Source organism: Cygnus atratus, chromosome 10, assembly GCF_013377495.2.
Source record: "Cygnus atratus isolate AKBS03 ecotype Queensland, Australia chromosome 10, CAtr_DNAZoo_HiC_assembly, whole genome shotgun sequence".
Classification (NCBI taxonomy): domain Eukaryota; kingdom Metazoa; phylum Chordata; class Aves; order Anseriformes; family Anatidae; genus Cygnus; species Cygnus atratus.
The window spans coordinates 19,891,737-19,908,610 of record NC_066371.1 but is presented as its reverse complement, the minus strand read 5'-3'; the positions used below and the strand labels follow the sequence as shown (position 1 = coordinate 19,908,610).

The following is a 16,874-nucleotide window of genomic DNA, read 5'->3' as shown; positions in this document are numbered from 1 at the left end:
CTTCAGGTGCCAATGCAGCCTGACTGAAATCTCATTAACAATACATTTATCTCCTGACTGATAAAATATTAACGTGAATATACAGCATGCGCAGCTTGACATTTTCTTACACAGCAGAGAGGGCTCCGACACTAAGTTAATTAATTCAAAAGCAAACGCGATTTCTGTGGCGTGGGACAGCCCCGATTTGGGACTTTTTAACAACATTTCCCCAGCTCGGCCTGAAGAAAGCTAACTGCGGCCTGCCCCGGGCAGCAGAGCGGGTTTTGTCCCCGAGGTTTGTGTTTACACCTCTTTGCCGGCGGCAGTAGACACTCGGCCGGCCCGCGGGCGACAGGCCTGGATTTAAAGCGCTTTTCGGACACTTTCCGGGCAGAGGCCGGCCGCGAGCCTCCCCGGCACCGAGGGGAGAGGCGACGGGGCCGGAGCCGCGGGCAACAGGTGCGGGGCCCGGCTCGGGTACGAAATGGCGGCGTGCGGGGAGCGCTGCGCCCCGGGGGCTTCTCCCCGCTCGGAGGGGCAGGGGTAAGGGAAGGAGGGGAAGGGGAAGGGGAAGGGGAAAGGGAACGGGCCCCGCCGCGGCCCCGTCGGGCTCCCGGCTCCCGCCGCCCGCCCCCGCCGCAGCCCCCTCCCCTTCCCCGCCAGCCGCTTCCGCCCGCGGCCCCGCGCATGCTTGGGTTATGCAACGGCGGCGGCGGGCGGGCTGCCTGCGGGGCCGCGCCGCCCCACAGCCGCGGGACGGGGCAGGGCAGCGCCGGGAGCCGTGAGGGCGGCGGGCACCGGGCGGCGGCAGCAGCGGGGTGCTGGGGGCCGGCCTCTCCCTCCCGGCGGCGGCGGCGGCGGCCGGGTGCGCGCCCCTTGCCGTGAGTGGCAGCGCTGCCCGCCGCCAAGTCCCGCCCGTTCCGCTCTCCCTGCTGCAGGCGGCGGCGGCGGCGGGTTGGCTTCCTGCGCGCTGTGCCGCTCCCCCGCCCGCCGGCAGTCGGAGCCGCAGCGGCAGCAGCCCGGATCCCCCGAGCCATGGCTCTGTGAGAGCAGCACATGGCGGCCGCAGCAGCCATGAGCCCCCCACTAATCCATACAACTCCCCGCTGAACGGCCGCCTCCAGCAGCCAGCGCTCCCGCCCGCAACCACCGCTCCCACCGCCCGCCCGCAACCACCGCCGCGCCGCCCGGCCCGAGCACAGACCCCGCCGCCGCCGCCGCCGGGCCTCCGCTCGCCCGCCCGCCCGCTGCCGCCGCCGCCGCCGCCCGGTCCTCGCCATGGGAGTGCAGGGTTTCCAGGACTACATCGAGAAGCACTGCCCCAGCGCCGTGGTGCCCGTCGAGCTGCAGAAGCTGGCGCGGGGCAGCCTCGTGGGTGGGGGCCGCCAGCGGCCCCCGCAGACCCCGCTGCGCCTCCTCATCGACGCCGACAACTGCCTGCACCGGCTCTACGGCGGCTTCTACACGGACTGGGTGAGCGGCGGGCAGTGGAACCACATGCTGGGCTACCTGGCGGCCCTGGCCAAGGCCTGCTTCAACGGGAACATCGAGCTCTTCGTCTTCTTCAACGGCGCCCTGGAGAAGGCCCGGCTGCACGAGTGGGTGAAGCGCCAGGGCAACGAGCGCCAGACGGCGCAGCAGATCGTCAGCCACGTCCAGAACAAGGGCACCCCGCCGCCCAAGGTCTGGTTCCTGCCGCCCGTCTGCATGGCGCACTGCATCCGCCTGGCCCTCATCCGCTTCCACATCAAGGTGAGCGGCCGGGCCCCGCTCGGTGCCTGCCCCGCAGCTAACGGGGCCCGGCCCGGCCCGGGAGGGGTGGGGGCGCCGCGCTAAGATGGCAGCGGGGCCGCCCGGGGCACGGCGCTCCCCCAGCGCCGCAAAATGTCGCCGGGCCCGGGGGGGCGGCCCGAGTTTCGGCGGGGCGAGCGGCGCCGCGGCCTCGCTCCCGGGGGATCTGCTGTTTAAGACATTGGTGCCGTATGGGGGGCAGGCGGTGGAAGCCCCACTCCTCGCCCCCCTCCCGGGGAAGTTCGGGGCCTTCCCCGGGCGGGGCCGGGCTTTCCCCCCACCCTCCCGGCCTGGGCCTCGGAGGCCTCCGGTGGGCGGCCGCCGAGCGCCCAAGTTGAGCGGGCGGCCGCGGCGAGGCCCCGCGCCTCCATGTTCTTTCGGGGCCGGCCTCCGCCCGCTCCTCGGCCTCAAAATGTCCCTCCTCGGCCCCGCGGGCGCCCCGCAGGTGAGCGGCGCTTCCCAGCGAGCACCGCCGGCTGATGGATGGCGAAGAGGAGGAGGATTAAAAAAAAAAAAAAGTATGAGGAGAAAAAAAAAAGAAAGAAGAAACGGGGTGGATGAGTTACCGCCAGGCCCGCAACAAGTCCTACACTCCAGCTTGCCCAAGGCTTCGTCCCTGAGCCGGGTGGCTCCGACAGTTCCGTGGGCTGTGTGGGGACAGCCACCGCTATCCTGGGCAGCCCCTTGGGACCCCTGGGGGGCCAGGCACGGGTGCCCGAAGCCCTGCGTCCCCCTGCCCGCTGGGTGTCCCCAAGCCGTGGCGAAGCAGGACTGGTGCTGGGCCACAACACCCACTGCTGGTGTAGGACTGGGAGCCATGGCCGTGCCTGCCGTAGCGGTTCATGGTCCTGGTCAGGCCACCAGCACAGCTCCATGCATTCAGGGGATGGGAGTGCTGCTGGGGAGATGGGGGTGGTAGCGAGGACGGCCTCGCATCCAGGGGTTTTCTGGTAGCTGGGAAATACTTGGGTTCTTCGAGCACAAAGTTGTAGGGAGCGTGCAGGGAAGGCATTAACCTTGCTCTTGTGGATGCACGATAAATCTCGGTTTGTTACTGAGACGTAGAGCTCCTTAGTAAAGGAATACATGGGCTAGTGTAACTTTTTTTCTTTTAATGTGGATTCTTTGTGTAATGCAGTGTTAAAATACATAGTACATGATTCAAAGCTGGCTGTTTTGATTTTGATAGGAATTGAGTATTTGTAATGGTCCCAAAGTACATTGAACTAGTTAGTCGTTTAAATATGTTTCAGACCACGTTAGTTTCTGTGGAAGTACCTTACATCCTAATAATGTCGCCTCGTTTGACAACTGTGTCACCTGTAGCACTTTGTTTGCTTTCAGGCTTAGCGGCAGCATTAGCTACTTTACGATTTCTTGGTAATAGGCCTTATTCTTAATCTCTAGGAACAGTTTTAGGAACGAGAGGGCATGTCACGCTGGGTCCCTTGTATAACTCTAATATAAAAAAGGGGGGAGGGGGAGGTCAATTTTGCTGGGGGAGATTCAGGAGCGGACATTTGTTTTAGGTTAGCTTGTGGAGCTGACAAGTGCAAGTTACCAAATAGTAGCGCTGGGGGAGTTTGTTGTTGTTAGGAGAATTCGTGCCATTGAACCAGCTCTGGGAAGGTCTGCATTGCACTGGTTCTCCTAGCTGGCCAGCTGTCTTGGAAATGAGAAGGATGTTGTACGTTCCCATTCCATGCTTTACCCCTACAGCTCTTGAGATACTGGATGCTGATTGAATTGATTCATTTTAGGGTTACGTAGCATATTTCGTGGTTATAGTACAGGATGTACTTTAAAGGTACTGTTGAACTTTAATCATATTCTTTTTCCTGTTTTTCTTATACAATTTATTCTCTTTATAAATCAGCTTTACTGCATTTATCTTTCTGTCTGTAAACCTTACTCCAGTTTTATTCATGTTCTCCCTCATGCTCACTTTCTAGCAACCCTCCTGGTGGGCAGACAGCAAATGCGGTTTGAATGTGTGATTTTTATTTGCATGTATGGGTGACTTTGTATTTACGTATGCATGAGACAGTTACCAAATTCTAGTATTTTCTCTCTGTTTGTTTTGAAAAGTTGGGTTTGAGAATAGTGATTAACTTGAAATATGAAACTGATTTTCATATTTTGAGGAAACATTAGAGTCTTGAGTAGAAGGCTTCTTTGCAGACCTATGAACTGGCTATAAATTTAATCTATTTTGGTAATTAGGGGGGAGGAAAAAAGGAACGTATTTCATCTAGAACAATTATAAATCACTCACAGATGGTTTCAGCAGGATGTAAAAATAACAGGTTCCTCCTAGTTATAATAAATATCCTATGGGTTCTTAGCTTAATTGTGACCTGATAGTTTTCTGTTTGGGGGAGGGGGAATAGTTCATAAAAGAACCCTTTTAATGTGAAGCACGCTTGCTGAAATTTAAACACTTCAGCAGAGCAGATCTTAACATCTTTCACACTTTGGTGAGACTTTGTTTTGTTCTCAGCATCTAAACGTGCATGTGCCTGTTTACTCATGCAGAATTTTCTCTTTCTGGTCCAGCATCGCTACTGCTTACACAAGATTTAGTCTCGAAAACTGTTCCAAACTGCGGGCTGTGATTCCCTCCTCCCTGCCCCGAGTTGATTTTGACTTGTGCACGCTGTGTGGGGTGCAGTTGCATCTTTGGGCTCCCCTCTGGTACGACCTGTAAGCTATCTATCCCGACTCTCACCGGGTTTGAGTTTTACATTGCAGGTTAGCTGTACCTCGGTAAATATAGCTCTCTTCCGTGTGGCAGCTCAATTATTTGAATAGGGATTCCAGCATTACATAAACACTGCAGTTTCACGCTCGGAGCACGCTGTGTCAGATAGCTCTGTAAAATGGGGAGGGAAGGAGGGAGGGGACTGGTGCTGTGGAGGGGGAGGAAGCAGTTTGTAGGAGAGCAGAGCTGGCCAGGAGCTGAGTTTCCTCTCGTGTTGCCTGCACATCCATGTCACACAGAGCTGTAAAAGAGTTTGTACTCTGTAGGTATCTGTCGTGCATGCAAATATGTTTGTTTTAAATATATGTACGTAATTTAAATTTATGTACCCTTTTTTTAAAAAAAAAAAAGCTATGGGGAATATCCTAATTTAAAACATACAAGGACTTGGAGGTGGGGAGAGGGCTGCGTTGCCCTCCCTGAGTTAGTCACTGTATAAATCTGACGTCTGTAATTGTTCCTGTGGTATTTACAGTCTGTTCCTATTCTGCGTGCAGCAGGCACGCACATTTTGCTAGGTGACAGTACAATTCATTAGAAAAATGAATAGCTCTTGTGTTTCTCACAGAAAAAATTAACTTTGGAAAGCGCCGTGGTACAGTCCATCAAGCATGTCTCAAAAGAAGTAACATTTTCTCAGAACTGTAGGGCGGTAGCACGGGGAGCAGGGAGAGGTTTGGGTGCTTTCCCCTGGCGGCAACATGGCTCTGAGCGAGGTGCGGGCTGGTAGGTGCTCAGGGCACCCAAAAAGGGGGCATCTTGTGAAGCTACGTGGGAGAAGCAGGATTTGCCAAGCCTCAGTGGATGCCTAATTCAGCGTCAGGTCCAGAAGGTGTCTGCGAGGCATGGGTGGAAGAGGAAGGGTCACTTTAAACTTGCTGTTGGGCGAAGGGAGCCTGTTGCTGAGAGGGAGGTGGGTGCTGGAGCATTTTGTGGGGCCGTGGAGGTGCAGGGCTGTGTGCTCAGTAGGATTTGGCTGCGGAGGAAGCACAGAGCTGCTCTGGCGCTCACGCTGTCGTTATTCATACATACCGTGGCGTCTGAAGCTAATGGTTTTGTGCGCGGCTATTTTGGGATCGCTTGCTATGTACGTTGTTAAAATGGAGTACCTAGCTGGGTTATACCGAGGCAAAACTCACGCAGGGATTTCCGAATGTTCGCTAAACGGGTCGATGGGAAAAGCGCCAGGCATTAGGAGCACCCAGCTGGCGCTGCTCGTGTCGGGCTTGCAGGCAAGGAGTCGTCTCAGCGGTCCCTGCGGCACGTTGGGGCATGGGGCTGAAGCACTAACCCGGTGCCTTGGGTTCGCCCGGTGGATTTTCCGTTTTGTTTTGATCTTGTCGAGAAGAAAGGCTTGCTTTTGTATCTCCGACGGTAGGGCTTGGCCCGTGTCCCCCCAGCAGAACATGTCTGTTCTAGTCATCCGACAGCCATAGCCTAAAATATGTGCTCTGCTAGGCAACGTGAGCGGAGAGGTGCAATTCGGGCTGTAAACCTGAGGCAGTTTGCACCATCAGAGGCAGCTGTGCAGAAATGAAGGGGCTGTAGGGGGTCTGAAGGTGGGAAGAGGAGGCAATTAGGCTTCAGAGGGCAGGGTGGACATTGGAAAGGTTAAGAAAGTTACCCGTGTTTGTCTGGTGTTAGTTTGTTGCTGCTGGAACAGGGTTGTGAAACTTTAAAAGCGATCGTGTGGTGGGGGTGCTTTTCAAGGGGGCACCTTGGCTTGCGGACCTGCTCGAGTATCCCCAGCCTTAGGGCTGTTTCCCATGAGTTAATGCAGACATTGGTGCAGTAATATGTTTGGAGCTTGAGTGTTTCTGTTAATAAACAGTTACTTCAGATGAGTTTAGTGCTACGTAATGCCACTTCAGTGAGTAGGCTTCCAGAATTTTGCATTGTGCTGCTGAGCAGTCCTTGCATCCTGTCTGAACATGCGATGTCATCGAGTTCTTTAATCGCTATAAATATTCTGCAGGTGTTTCAAATACACATTTATAGTTTCGGAAAGACCTAATATATCATAATACGTGTGATAAATCAGTGCTGCAATTTAACACTGTAGCTAATTATTCTGTCTTCCACTATAGGTTGCACAGAGCATTGAGGATCATCATCAAGAAGTAATTGCTTTCTGCAGAGAAAAAGGTTTCCATGGTTTGGTTGCATATGACTCCGATTATGCATTGTGCAACATCCCTTACTATTTCAGTGCCCATGCCCTAAAACTGAGCCGTAATGGGAAAAGTCTCACAACAAGCCAATACCTAATGCATGAAGTTGCCAAGCAACTGGACCTGAATCCAAATCGCTTTCCTATTTTTGCTGCTCTTTTAGGTAAGTGAAGTAATAAAAGAACTCGATGCTAATAGTTAGGCTTGTAATGTTAGTTTCTGTTAAATTATACACGCATATGTTAAAACATTTGATGAAGCATCTAGGCAAAGCTCTCCATTTGTTTTAGTCAATCCTGCTGGTCTTGAGGTTGCCTGGATGCTTTTTTTTTTTTTTTTTTAATGAGGTCAGGCATGCCAGATTTGTAGAGACCTGTGAGTGATGCAGACTGTGGCTGTCTAGAAACAAGAACAGGAAGTAAGAATTCTGCAAAGCTCTGCCTTGCCAAAGTGTTCGCAGTGGTGGGGGTAGGGATTCAGGACAGTTGTGGTTCTGCTAGTTCTGGTCTTACATGGCATGTGAGATCTGATCTTAGTAATACACTTTTCAGACTGGGGAAGAGTATTTCTGGAGCAGACTTTGGATTGCAGGGGTATTTTTCCCCTCAGATAAATATTGGACAAATATGACAGCATAACAGCTGCACCAGAAATGTAGTATAGTCGAGTAAAACTCCACAGAAAGTGTGGATGATCAGCACCTTAAAACTAGCTTCGTTTGGATAGTTCTTTAGCCCTCCTGCTTCTGATGGTAAATGGTGTTGTATCTTTAAGGAGCATAGATTGGAACAACATCAGTTCCACATCCCTACTGAAATGGGGCAATTTCAACACGCTGTATTATTACAGCTGTCTAAGGTCTAAGATGGAAGAGGGAATTAATGACTAATAGACTTTACTCTTTTAAATAAATCTTACTTATTGGAGTCTTCTAACTTTGATTTCAGTAAATAAGCACAGAGAAGCCATATTCTTGAACATGTCTTACTGAACAAAAAATTAAGAAAACTGGATTTTCTTTTCATTTTCACACTGACTTTGTATTTTAGTGTGGGTGCACGATTCTTTGAAAGCTCTGAATGAGAGAGGATATGTTATGCTGCTTTAGCATACTGATATTTTAATAGTCTTTAATATTAAATTGTTTCTAATCCAGGCAGATAGCTTCCACATTACGGAAAGAACCAATGGGTTTTACAATAGAAAGCCACAAGTGTTTGACTAGCTGAAGTTGTTTTTCTGTTACTGTGTGATTTTTCATATCAAGAGTGGTTACCTGCTTTCCTGGCTGTATGGAAGAATGGCAGATGATTGGCTAAGCTGCAATTTAAAACAAAAACTCTGTGTAAATTGCACGGCAGACTACTATTGCTAGGCTTTGTTTTGGATTCTATAAATAAGTCGTTGAATGCCAGTTCAATGAGTAAGAATTACTGTTTGAAAAGCGGTTTCACAGTCACAGATATGCGTTACAGGGTTTATGTGAAGTACATGTTAATGATGTTATTTTAACTTGTAAGAGCTGTAGAGCTACATGGCCAGTTGAGCCATTGCTGGGTTATATGAAACGGGGTATGAAAAATATACTAGTAAAGCTTTTGAAGGTTTTGAAAATTTGAAAGGAAACTGAGGTAATTTCAAATAATTACTTAGAGATGTTGTGTAGCTTTTTTTCCAAATTGGTACAGAGGTTGTAAAAAACAGTTCAGCTACATGTTTAACTTTGTGTATTCTTTTGTATTTCTTTTGTGTGTGCATTCAGTATGAGTAAGCAGAATGGAGAAATGTTTATGAAAGACAAAGCTAGAACAAAGATACTTTAGAGTTTTTACTGTGATGAGTATATTTTTTTTATTAGTGAATAGTATGAAATCTGGGTTTTTGGTGATATAAGCAATGATTATATAAGCCCACAACAAACAGAGACTGTTTGGTTTACTGGCAACAGTTTTCAACTTTGACATCCTAAGGACTAAGTAACTTAGTGTTTTCATAAAATGTTAAATGCATATAGGCACATAATACTGTGTAGTGTGCAGTATGTTTAAAGCAGGGTAGCCTATTCAGATCTACTATATTTATTTGTTTTATACATGAGGGCTTGAATGACTTCACTGTTTATTATGCCTTTGTTCCTGTGGCCTTTTCGGGGGTCTTTTGAACTTCCTAAGTAGAATGAAGAAAATGACAACGGGAAAGGATAACTGAGTACTTGATTACGTAGAAAGTATATGAATCTGTTGCATTGCTCTTTGGTTCTGGGTGCAGCAGTATAACTCCCTGTGCTAGTACCTTGTTTTGGAATAAATGAGGAGGGGCTTGTGAAAAGACACCTAAGTGGTCAGTTAATAAAACGTTCTCGATGGCACATTCTTTGGGATTGAGTTTTATTCTGGTATACAAACTCTGTTGTTAAGTATCCAGCAAAATATTTTTCTGACTGTACCAACTAGGCAAATTTTTAAAGATTACTTTCTGAGATGGTTATGTATATACTATAGTTTTTTTTTTTTCCTTCTTACAAGTTTCCCTACAGAATGATTTTATAGTCCTAGCTTTATAATGTAATGAGCATCTTTGTCATAGGTAGTCAAAATGCGGCCAAGATACTGTGCCCTCCGAGAGTGTGCTCTTAAAGTTGTGTCCTAATTGCTGCTGATGTAAACTGGGAGCTGATTTAGGTTCCTTTGTAAATTTTTATTCAAACACTTAAGAATGATCTATAAAAATAAAATAAAATAAAGCTTCAGCAGTAGAAAAACAAACACAGTGTGAGGTATAGGGCTATAATTCAGTGAACTGTTTAGAAAGGGCACTGGCTTCAACTAGTATCTAATTGCTTTAAAAAAACCTAAGGCATATGCTATAATAAGCCATTAAAATGGGAAAAATCAATATATGTTGAGGTTGTTCAGCCAGGTCAAGAAATAGAGGCTGCTTATGTAACGTTGACCTCTTTCCCACTGTGGCAGTACTTTGTAACATGTCTAGTTATGTAGTCTTACTCTGTTTCTCAGTAAAATTTTAGAACCACTTAAGGTAAGTACAGGCATCACCTATTATCTGACTATAGAAGACACTGCTGCACTTCAACATACTGAATTCCAAAACTTGCTGTGCAGTGAGAATTGATCAAATGGTCAGACCGCCATGTATGTGTGTTCAAGAGGATGGAGTTAACTGACATGACAGATGGAGACCAAACAAGATTGAAGTTTTGGTAGGGGGAAGAGAAGCTCTGACTATTTTAGGATAATCTGCAGGAGTTACCATGAGTTATCACAAAACCTTATAGTGGCCTGGCTGTAGATGATTCTTTTCAGACCTGCATTATAAAGACTGTCTAATCCTACCTTGATTAGATTAGTAAGAAAGTGGCTGTTATATACAAACCTGTTGAATCTTTCTAATGTGAAGTTTAGGTGTAGCTCCTAATGGATAAAGATTATGTCTCCCTGTTGGAGATTTCAGCTGGAGGTGAAATATTGATGGGATAAGAGTTCCCTCTCTGGAAGGCATTCACTAGTCGCCAGGCAATGAACAGCTTTCTTCATTTTCACATGTTGCACAGCATTAAGAGCAAAGCCAAATATTTTATGGGCAAAATATTAAGAAACTAAACAACTGTTGTGATTGATTTAGCACTGTCATATTCTTTATGACTTAGGCGGGAGCTCAAGATATTGTCCAAATTGTGAAATGCAAAAAAAACTATCCGACCTGTAAACATACTGATATGAATGAGAACCATGCATTTACTGCTAATCTGCTACTTGGTATAAAAACAAATTTTGAAAATACCCTCAAGTTTCCTACCAAAAGTGTAGTAATACATTGTCTTGCTCTTTATAAAGTTTGTATTCACAAACTCTGAACTCTGTCAGTGGATGATTAATTAGTATTCAGTGAATTAAAATGTTCAAAATGTTTTCTACTAAGATTTTTTTTCCCTGAACATAATGTGCTCTGAAAAACAAAACAAAACAACCTTTTCAGTGATTTTACATTTGGTATGAACAGCTTGGTAAATATAGCTATCATCTTTGTTCATTGGAGCAACTAAGTTCCTGATTACTTTGATGCTGCCAACCCAGGCTCTTTCCTAACCTGGTAGGCCAGGAAGAAAAAATTGAGGAACTGGGAACCTGCTAAGTATCACCAGAGCTCCTAGCATTCCTGAGGGTTAGATAAACCTGCCTGCTGGCTTACTGCTCGACCCACGCTGTGTAGCGGAGCAGGGTGCGGATTCCAGCGGCAGCTCTGGTGTGCATCGGTAACAGCACGTGCTGGCGTGCAGGATGGGCTTTCCAGCTTGTCGGGGAGCAGCGGAGCCTGTTCATGCGCTGTCGCACCTCAACTACTGAAGCCTGTTGAGGATCCCCTCATAAGATGTGTGTGAGGTAGACACTGTGTGTTGTGACTGGGTCTGTTGCTTCTCTAAGTGAACTGGGTTTCCTGGAACAGTGCTCTGTGAGCAGAGTGAAGTGTGTTTTGCTGTAAGGACAGTATTTTGATTAGGATTTTCTGGAGTGACAAAAAGGATACCTGCAAGTTCAATCTGTCTTTGGTAACTCTTTATTGGGAATTGAGGACTACATACTTGTTTTGCTGCATGTGGAATCAGCGTGTAATGTTTTTAATGTCTACATCTTAAATAAAGTTCTGCCTTTATTCTAGGTAATCATATTCTACCTGATGAAGATTTGGCTTCTTTTCATTGGAGTTTACTTGGTCCAGAACATCCACTAGCTTCACTTAAGGTACAAATTTTATGCAACTACTGGCAATTAAACTAAAACCAGTCATAACAGTTAATCAGAGCACTGTAATAGATTAATATTTTAAATGTATTGTGAGTATAATAAAGAGCAAGAGGAAGCTTATTCAGAATTGTGGTAGCCTGCCGTAGCTTGTGCAGATTTTTGAGTCAGAGCAGCTATGCAGGGCTCTTGTTCTCAGTCACCGTCTGGTGTCCCTGCCCCTCTGTTGACTGCAGAGGATACCTGGGGTGATTAGCCTTACCAGGCTAAACTTAGCCTTTGCGATCCCCCTCTGTGCCCTTCAGCTCCGTGAGCCATCCACCCAATAGCTTCAGTGTGTGCTTTTACTTAGAGAATGTAGCTTTTTACACGCTCTCACTTTCTTTTTTTAGGATAATTTTTTGTTTAGTCATGTTCTTCAACTGTCAAAAATAATTAGTAGGATATCTTCCTACCAAATTCTTTTATTTTCTATTGGTCTGAGTTTGTGTGAATTTGTCAGTTATCTGCACTTCTTGAATTACAGTGTAAATATACCAGAGTTGGTCGCACAAGAAAGTCAGTGTGGTCTTCAGTAGATTATTTTTTTTGAGGCAAGTGGCTTGTGTCTGATGCTCTTAGTTTACAGTATGTCTGTTCTGCTGCTTAATCACACTTGCTTTGTGCATTTGCCAAACAGCTATAAAAGGGAAACTGGACACACTGGAGATCGGAATAATAGTGACCTTTCTTTCTCTCTGCTACAATAGACATATTCTTTTCCTTTTTTCCTAAGGTGTTCCATATAGCTAATCAATTTGCGTATTGTAAATTCTGTAAAAGTGTTCTGTTTTAGTATCTACAACAAAAATAGACTTTTTTCCTGCTACTCCTAAAGTTTCTTAAGCATTGGGGGAAAAAAGGAATTTAACTTAACTTGCTAAAGGTAGAATTTAAGATTTTCAGCAGTGTTTTTAAGGCTTTCAAGTGCATTGCCTAGCAAGCAGGTATGAGAATTTGATGTTACTCATCCCCTATTTTGCTACCACTCCTGTTTTAGGAAGGTAAGTGTCAGCATGTTGTAATCACAAAACAATATAAACATGCGTGTTTGCTGCTGCCTTGTAATACTTGAGATGAAAAAATGAAAGATTAAAGGAATGTGTCTGTATTTTTATTTTTGACTAGGAAGGTTAAAATGTGTGACTTCTCTCAAAGTGGTTGATAAAACTTTCTGATGTGCAGAATACTTTTCTGTGGTTTAGACTGAGTAGATTTGTCTTACAGCAAGTTCAGAATATGGGTGTAGAGATCTTTTGAAACATCTTCTAAATATATACTGAATTACATGACTAGAGTGAAAATCAGACATTTGTCATCTTTGCTTCTGCATTTATGTTTTCAGTGAAAGCACCAATTGGGCTTTTTACCTGGCATCCTAAGGAAATTAAACTTATTTCCTTAGAGATCATTGGGCTGACTTGGGCAGTCCTCCCTTTATTTGATCTGTTGACCAATATTAATCAGATTTGAAAGTAGTTCCCATTTGGCTGTTACAGGCTCTGTGAAAGCTGATACGCTATTATTGGTGAAAAAGACCCAAATTAGTGTCCTTACTGAGGGAAAAGGCTAGCACAACACGCAATTTATTTCATTTCACAGCAGCAGGCTGGCCAATTGTTAAGTACATAGCCCCAAACTAACCGCAGCATTTCTGTCTCCTGGCTGATAATGATGTCAAAAGGGAGAGAAAGAAGCTGGGCTGCAGCAGAAAGGACACAAGTCTACAGGAAACCAATCTTCATTAGTTGCCAGTCAGGGAACAACTTCATTTTTTAGCTTCAATTTCAGCTGTGCTCATGGTTTGAAATCATAACTTGTTTCAGTAGCTCATTACTTCAGTTTTGTTTTGACATGTCAATGATGTCATTACAAGTTGCTCTGTAGAGACTATTAGTTGTAGATGTACAGAAAGCAATACTCCTTGTAAACTTTATGAATACTTAAAGAACTTGAGACAAGTTTGTTAGCTGTAAGTTAGAGGGCAAAAAGTAGTTTCAGTGCAGTTTTTAAAAAATAATAAAGTATCACAAGCTACTGTAAAAGTTGGAAGCGGGGCAAGGGGAGTTGTGGGCTACACTTAAAACGCTGCTTTGTTGCATCTATTTAGATTTACTGCTGATTGTTTTCAGTGCCTAGGAACACAGAACTCATTCTACACCTCATTCAATTCATTTAGGATATAGAAAACTGTTCTTATTGCTTAAAGACTTTAATCTTTTATATCTAAGGCAGTGGATAGCTAACAGATTTGGTTCCCAGTGGCTTGGTTCGTAGCTTCTCAGTGAAATCTGTGACAGATAATACACAATTTATTTTCTGCGTTTTTTTCTCACTCTTTTATTATGATGTAGCAAAATGGTTACTCTTCCTATAAGAGAAGCTTTGCTGGTTCACCAATTAAGAAATGTGACTTAGAATAAGAAATTACCAGTCTTCACTGGTAGAAAACTGGCATGTCTGCTCAAGTATCAAGTTGTTGAGGTGAAGAAAAAGCAGAACTAAGTAAACTGTCACTCTTTTAAAGAGGGACATGAGAATGGACCATTCATCTAGGAACAGCTGAGTAGAAACTGAAAGGAAGGGAAATGGAAATCTGAAGAAAGAGTCCATCTTTCACATCTAGAAGGAAATGAACCAAACTGTTCTGACAGCATTCTTACGTGCTGGGTAAAAAGCGGTGCCTGCAGAAGGCACCAGCACCAATCATCAGCTCAGCAAAACTGTGAAATTCTGTGGAAAAATTTAAATGAAATGACCACCAAGATCAGAAGTTGAAACAGGAGGTGAGATGTTAAAATTCCTGAGAGAATTTGGCTGCTAGTCCTCGTTTGGGAGGTAGCATTATACTGTGTTTTATTTGTGCGCTTCAGGATTTATTTTTAAGAGGTCTACAGAAACAATTCAGTTCCCATTCTGGAAAGCCTGCTACAGGAAGGGGCTTCAAGATCAGTGCATTTTTTGCATCAGAACTGAATTAGGAGGGGACTTTCTTGTCTCTAGGATGAGTTGGTGTTGATTTGGGAGGACATAGCATCAAAGAAATGCAAACGCTTCATACACAAGGGAAAGGTAACCTTAGAAACAAGTCTTAACACAACCTCCATTTTTTGGAAAGAGAAAAATATGCAGGGAAACTGTGAGATTGATGCCTTCATTTATGATGGATTATCCTCCTGTTAGGGTGGATTTGAAAGGATGAATTTGCTGAACACTTTGGCATGGTCTCGATATGCCCACCATTACAATATATCACATCTATTTTTACCTGGCAAAATTAGCTATCTAATCTCCTTGGCTGCTTCACCTTGGTAGAGGGACAGAAAGAGATGCTTCCAGAAGGCAATTCAAAATGTGCAAGTTGGGCTGCTTCTGTGAATTGCTCTAGGAAGTTCTTGTCTTTCTCCATTGACCTGAGAGGGAGTCTGCTGGAGGGAGACTAATCTTAGACAATGTGCTGCTGCTCAGATGGTACTCTTAAAACGTGCTTCAGGTAAGTGTTCTCCTGCTGGATGCTAAGGGCCATCATAGGGTGATTCAGGTTGGAAAGGATTTCAGGAGGTCATCTAGCCCAACCTCCTGCTCAAAACATGGTCAACCTGAGGTCAGAACACATTGCTCAGGGCTTTACCTAAACTAGTCTGGAAAACCTCTGAGGCTGGCTGGTGATTGCACAACCTGTCTGGGCAGCCTTCTCCATGGCTTGACAGTCCTTGAGGTAAAAATGTTTTTCCTTGCACACAGGCTGATCCCATCTTATTGTAGTCTATGCCTTTTTTCTCTTCTCCTTCCACGACACACGGCAGTGAGGAGCCTGGCTCTGTGCTTTGGATAACCTGCTCATAGGCATCAAAAGACTGCTGTTAGGTGATCTCAGAGCCTTGTCATTGCCAGGCTGAGCAAGCTCTGTTCCTTCAGCCCCTTCTCATAGAGCTACTGTTCCAACTCCTTGACAGTCCTGATGGCCTCCAGCTGAACTTGCTCAACTTTATTGACATCTGTCTTGTATTGTTTGGGCATTGGGAGCCCAAAGCTGGATGCAGTGTTCTGGGGGTGATTTAATGAGCAAAAGTCATCACATCCCTCAGTCTACTGGCTGTGCTCCTGTGGCCCTGGGCACAGCTGGCCTTCTCAGCTGTCAGGGCACCCTGCTGGATCCCGCTCAGCTTGCCATCTACCGAGAGCCCCAGTCTTCCTTGGCACATCTCCAGCCTGAATAGCAGCCAGGTGCAAGGCTTGCTTTTGTACTTGTTGGATTTCTTAAGGTTCCTGCTGGCTCATTCCTCCAGGTTGTCTAGGTCTTTCTGGATGGCAGCCCAGCCCTCAAGTTCATGGCAGTGTGCAGGGTTGTCAGGCGGATTGTCTCGTGTGCGGTCTGTCTGTATCATCTCTTCAGCTTGTCTTTGTGCTCTCCCCTATTCTTTTTGGCATCTTCTGGTTCCTCGATTTAGGTTTGACTTTTCTCCCAGTCCTATGCATATAAATTGTTCACAAATTATCTCCGCACTGTGTGTATTGTTCTCCGTTGCCACCCTGACATAGGAAAGTAGAAAGAGATAAATTTTCCAACCAGTATGAAGGTAGGAGGGGGGAGAGAGAATTTCTAATTGAATAACCCGATCTTAAGGGAAAAGATGAGCTTCTCATTTGAGAGGATTTTAAGGCATCCAATGAACTTCTTGCCTGTTTGGAAAGGTTGATCAGATGCACTACAAGCCTGTAAGATTAAATGTATTTAACCTTCAAAGGCTGAGACAAGATGCAAACTGTTTGGGTGGGAGCTCTACCAGAAATTACTAGACAAAAATAACAAAACCCAGATAACTTGTAATGTTCCTCATATCTTCAGCCTTTTCTCTCACCAATGAAAAAAATATTCCCTATGTGTCACCTCCCTATAATTGAACATTCGAAGTTTCTTTTTTAATGTTTTGAAAATAAAATGAAATTGATTATCTGTTTCTAGCAGGCACAACAGTAAATGCTGGTACTTGTGCTGATTAGCTTTTAAAGGCTTCACTTCCTGGAGGTGGTGGGTAACCGTAGTGGTCCCAGAATGGGGGAGTTTTTTCCAAGTGTAGCTTAGGTTCTTCCTACAGTATCCTGCTAATCTAGTGGAGTTGCACATGTGAGCCTATTCTCTTTTGAAAAAGCATTTTTGCAAGTTTATTTCATCAAAACCAAGGCTTTTTTTTAATGTCTTAGCTTCAAGGCTTGTAATGTTGCTCTCTGCCTCTTGTTTTGACAAATACCTTTGTAAAATTAATTTCCTTTCCCCACTTAATCTTGCCAAAGTGCATTAATAGGTTACTTGTGATTCTTGTCAGTGGTCCTTCATGAAATTAAAGTAGTCCTTTTACAACTAGGAAA

At 45.5% G+C, this 16,874-nt stretch overlaps 1 protein-coding gene across 2 annotated transcripts in view; it reads left to right on the top strand.

Annotated features, from left to right (window-relative positions):
* Positions 1-821: 821 nt before the first annotated feature.
* The window catches only part of FAM120A (family with sequence similarity 120A), a 53,823-nt gene continuing 37,770 nt past the window's right edge, over positions 822-16,874 (top strand). The window contains exons 1-3 of one of the 2 annotated variants that reach the window (XM_035558208.2): positions 822-1,734; positions 6,622-6,868; positions 11,383-11,465. In XM_035558208.2, the coding sequence (XP_035414101.1) occupies positions 1,261-1,734; positions 6,622-6,868; positions 11,383-11,465 (804 nt within the window). In that variant the 5' untranslated portion in view covers positions 822-1,260. The remainder of the gene's footprint in view (positions 1,735-6,621; positions 6,869-11,382; positions 11,466-16,874) is intronic. The other variant, XM_035558210.2, reaches the window with a different exon arrangement.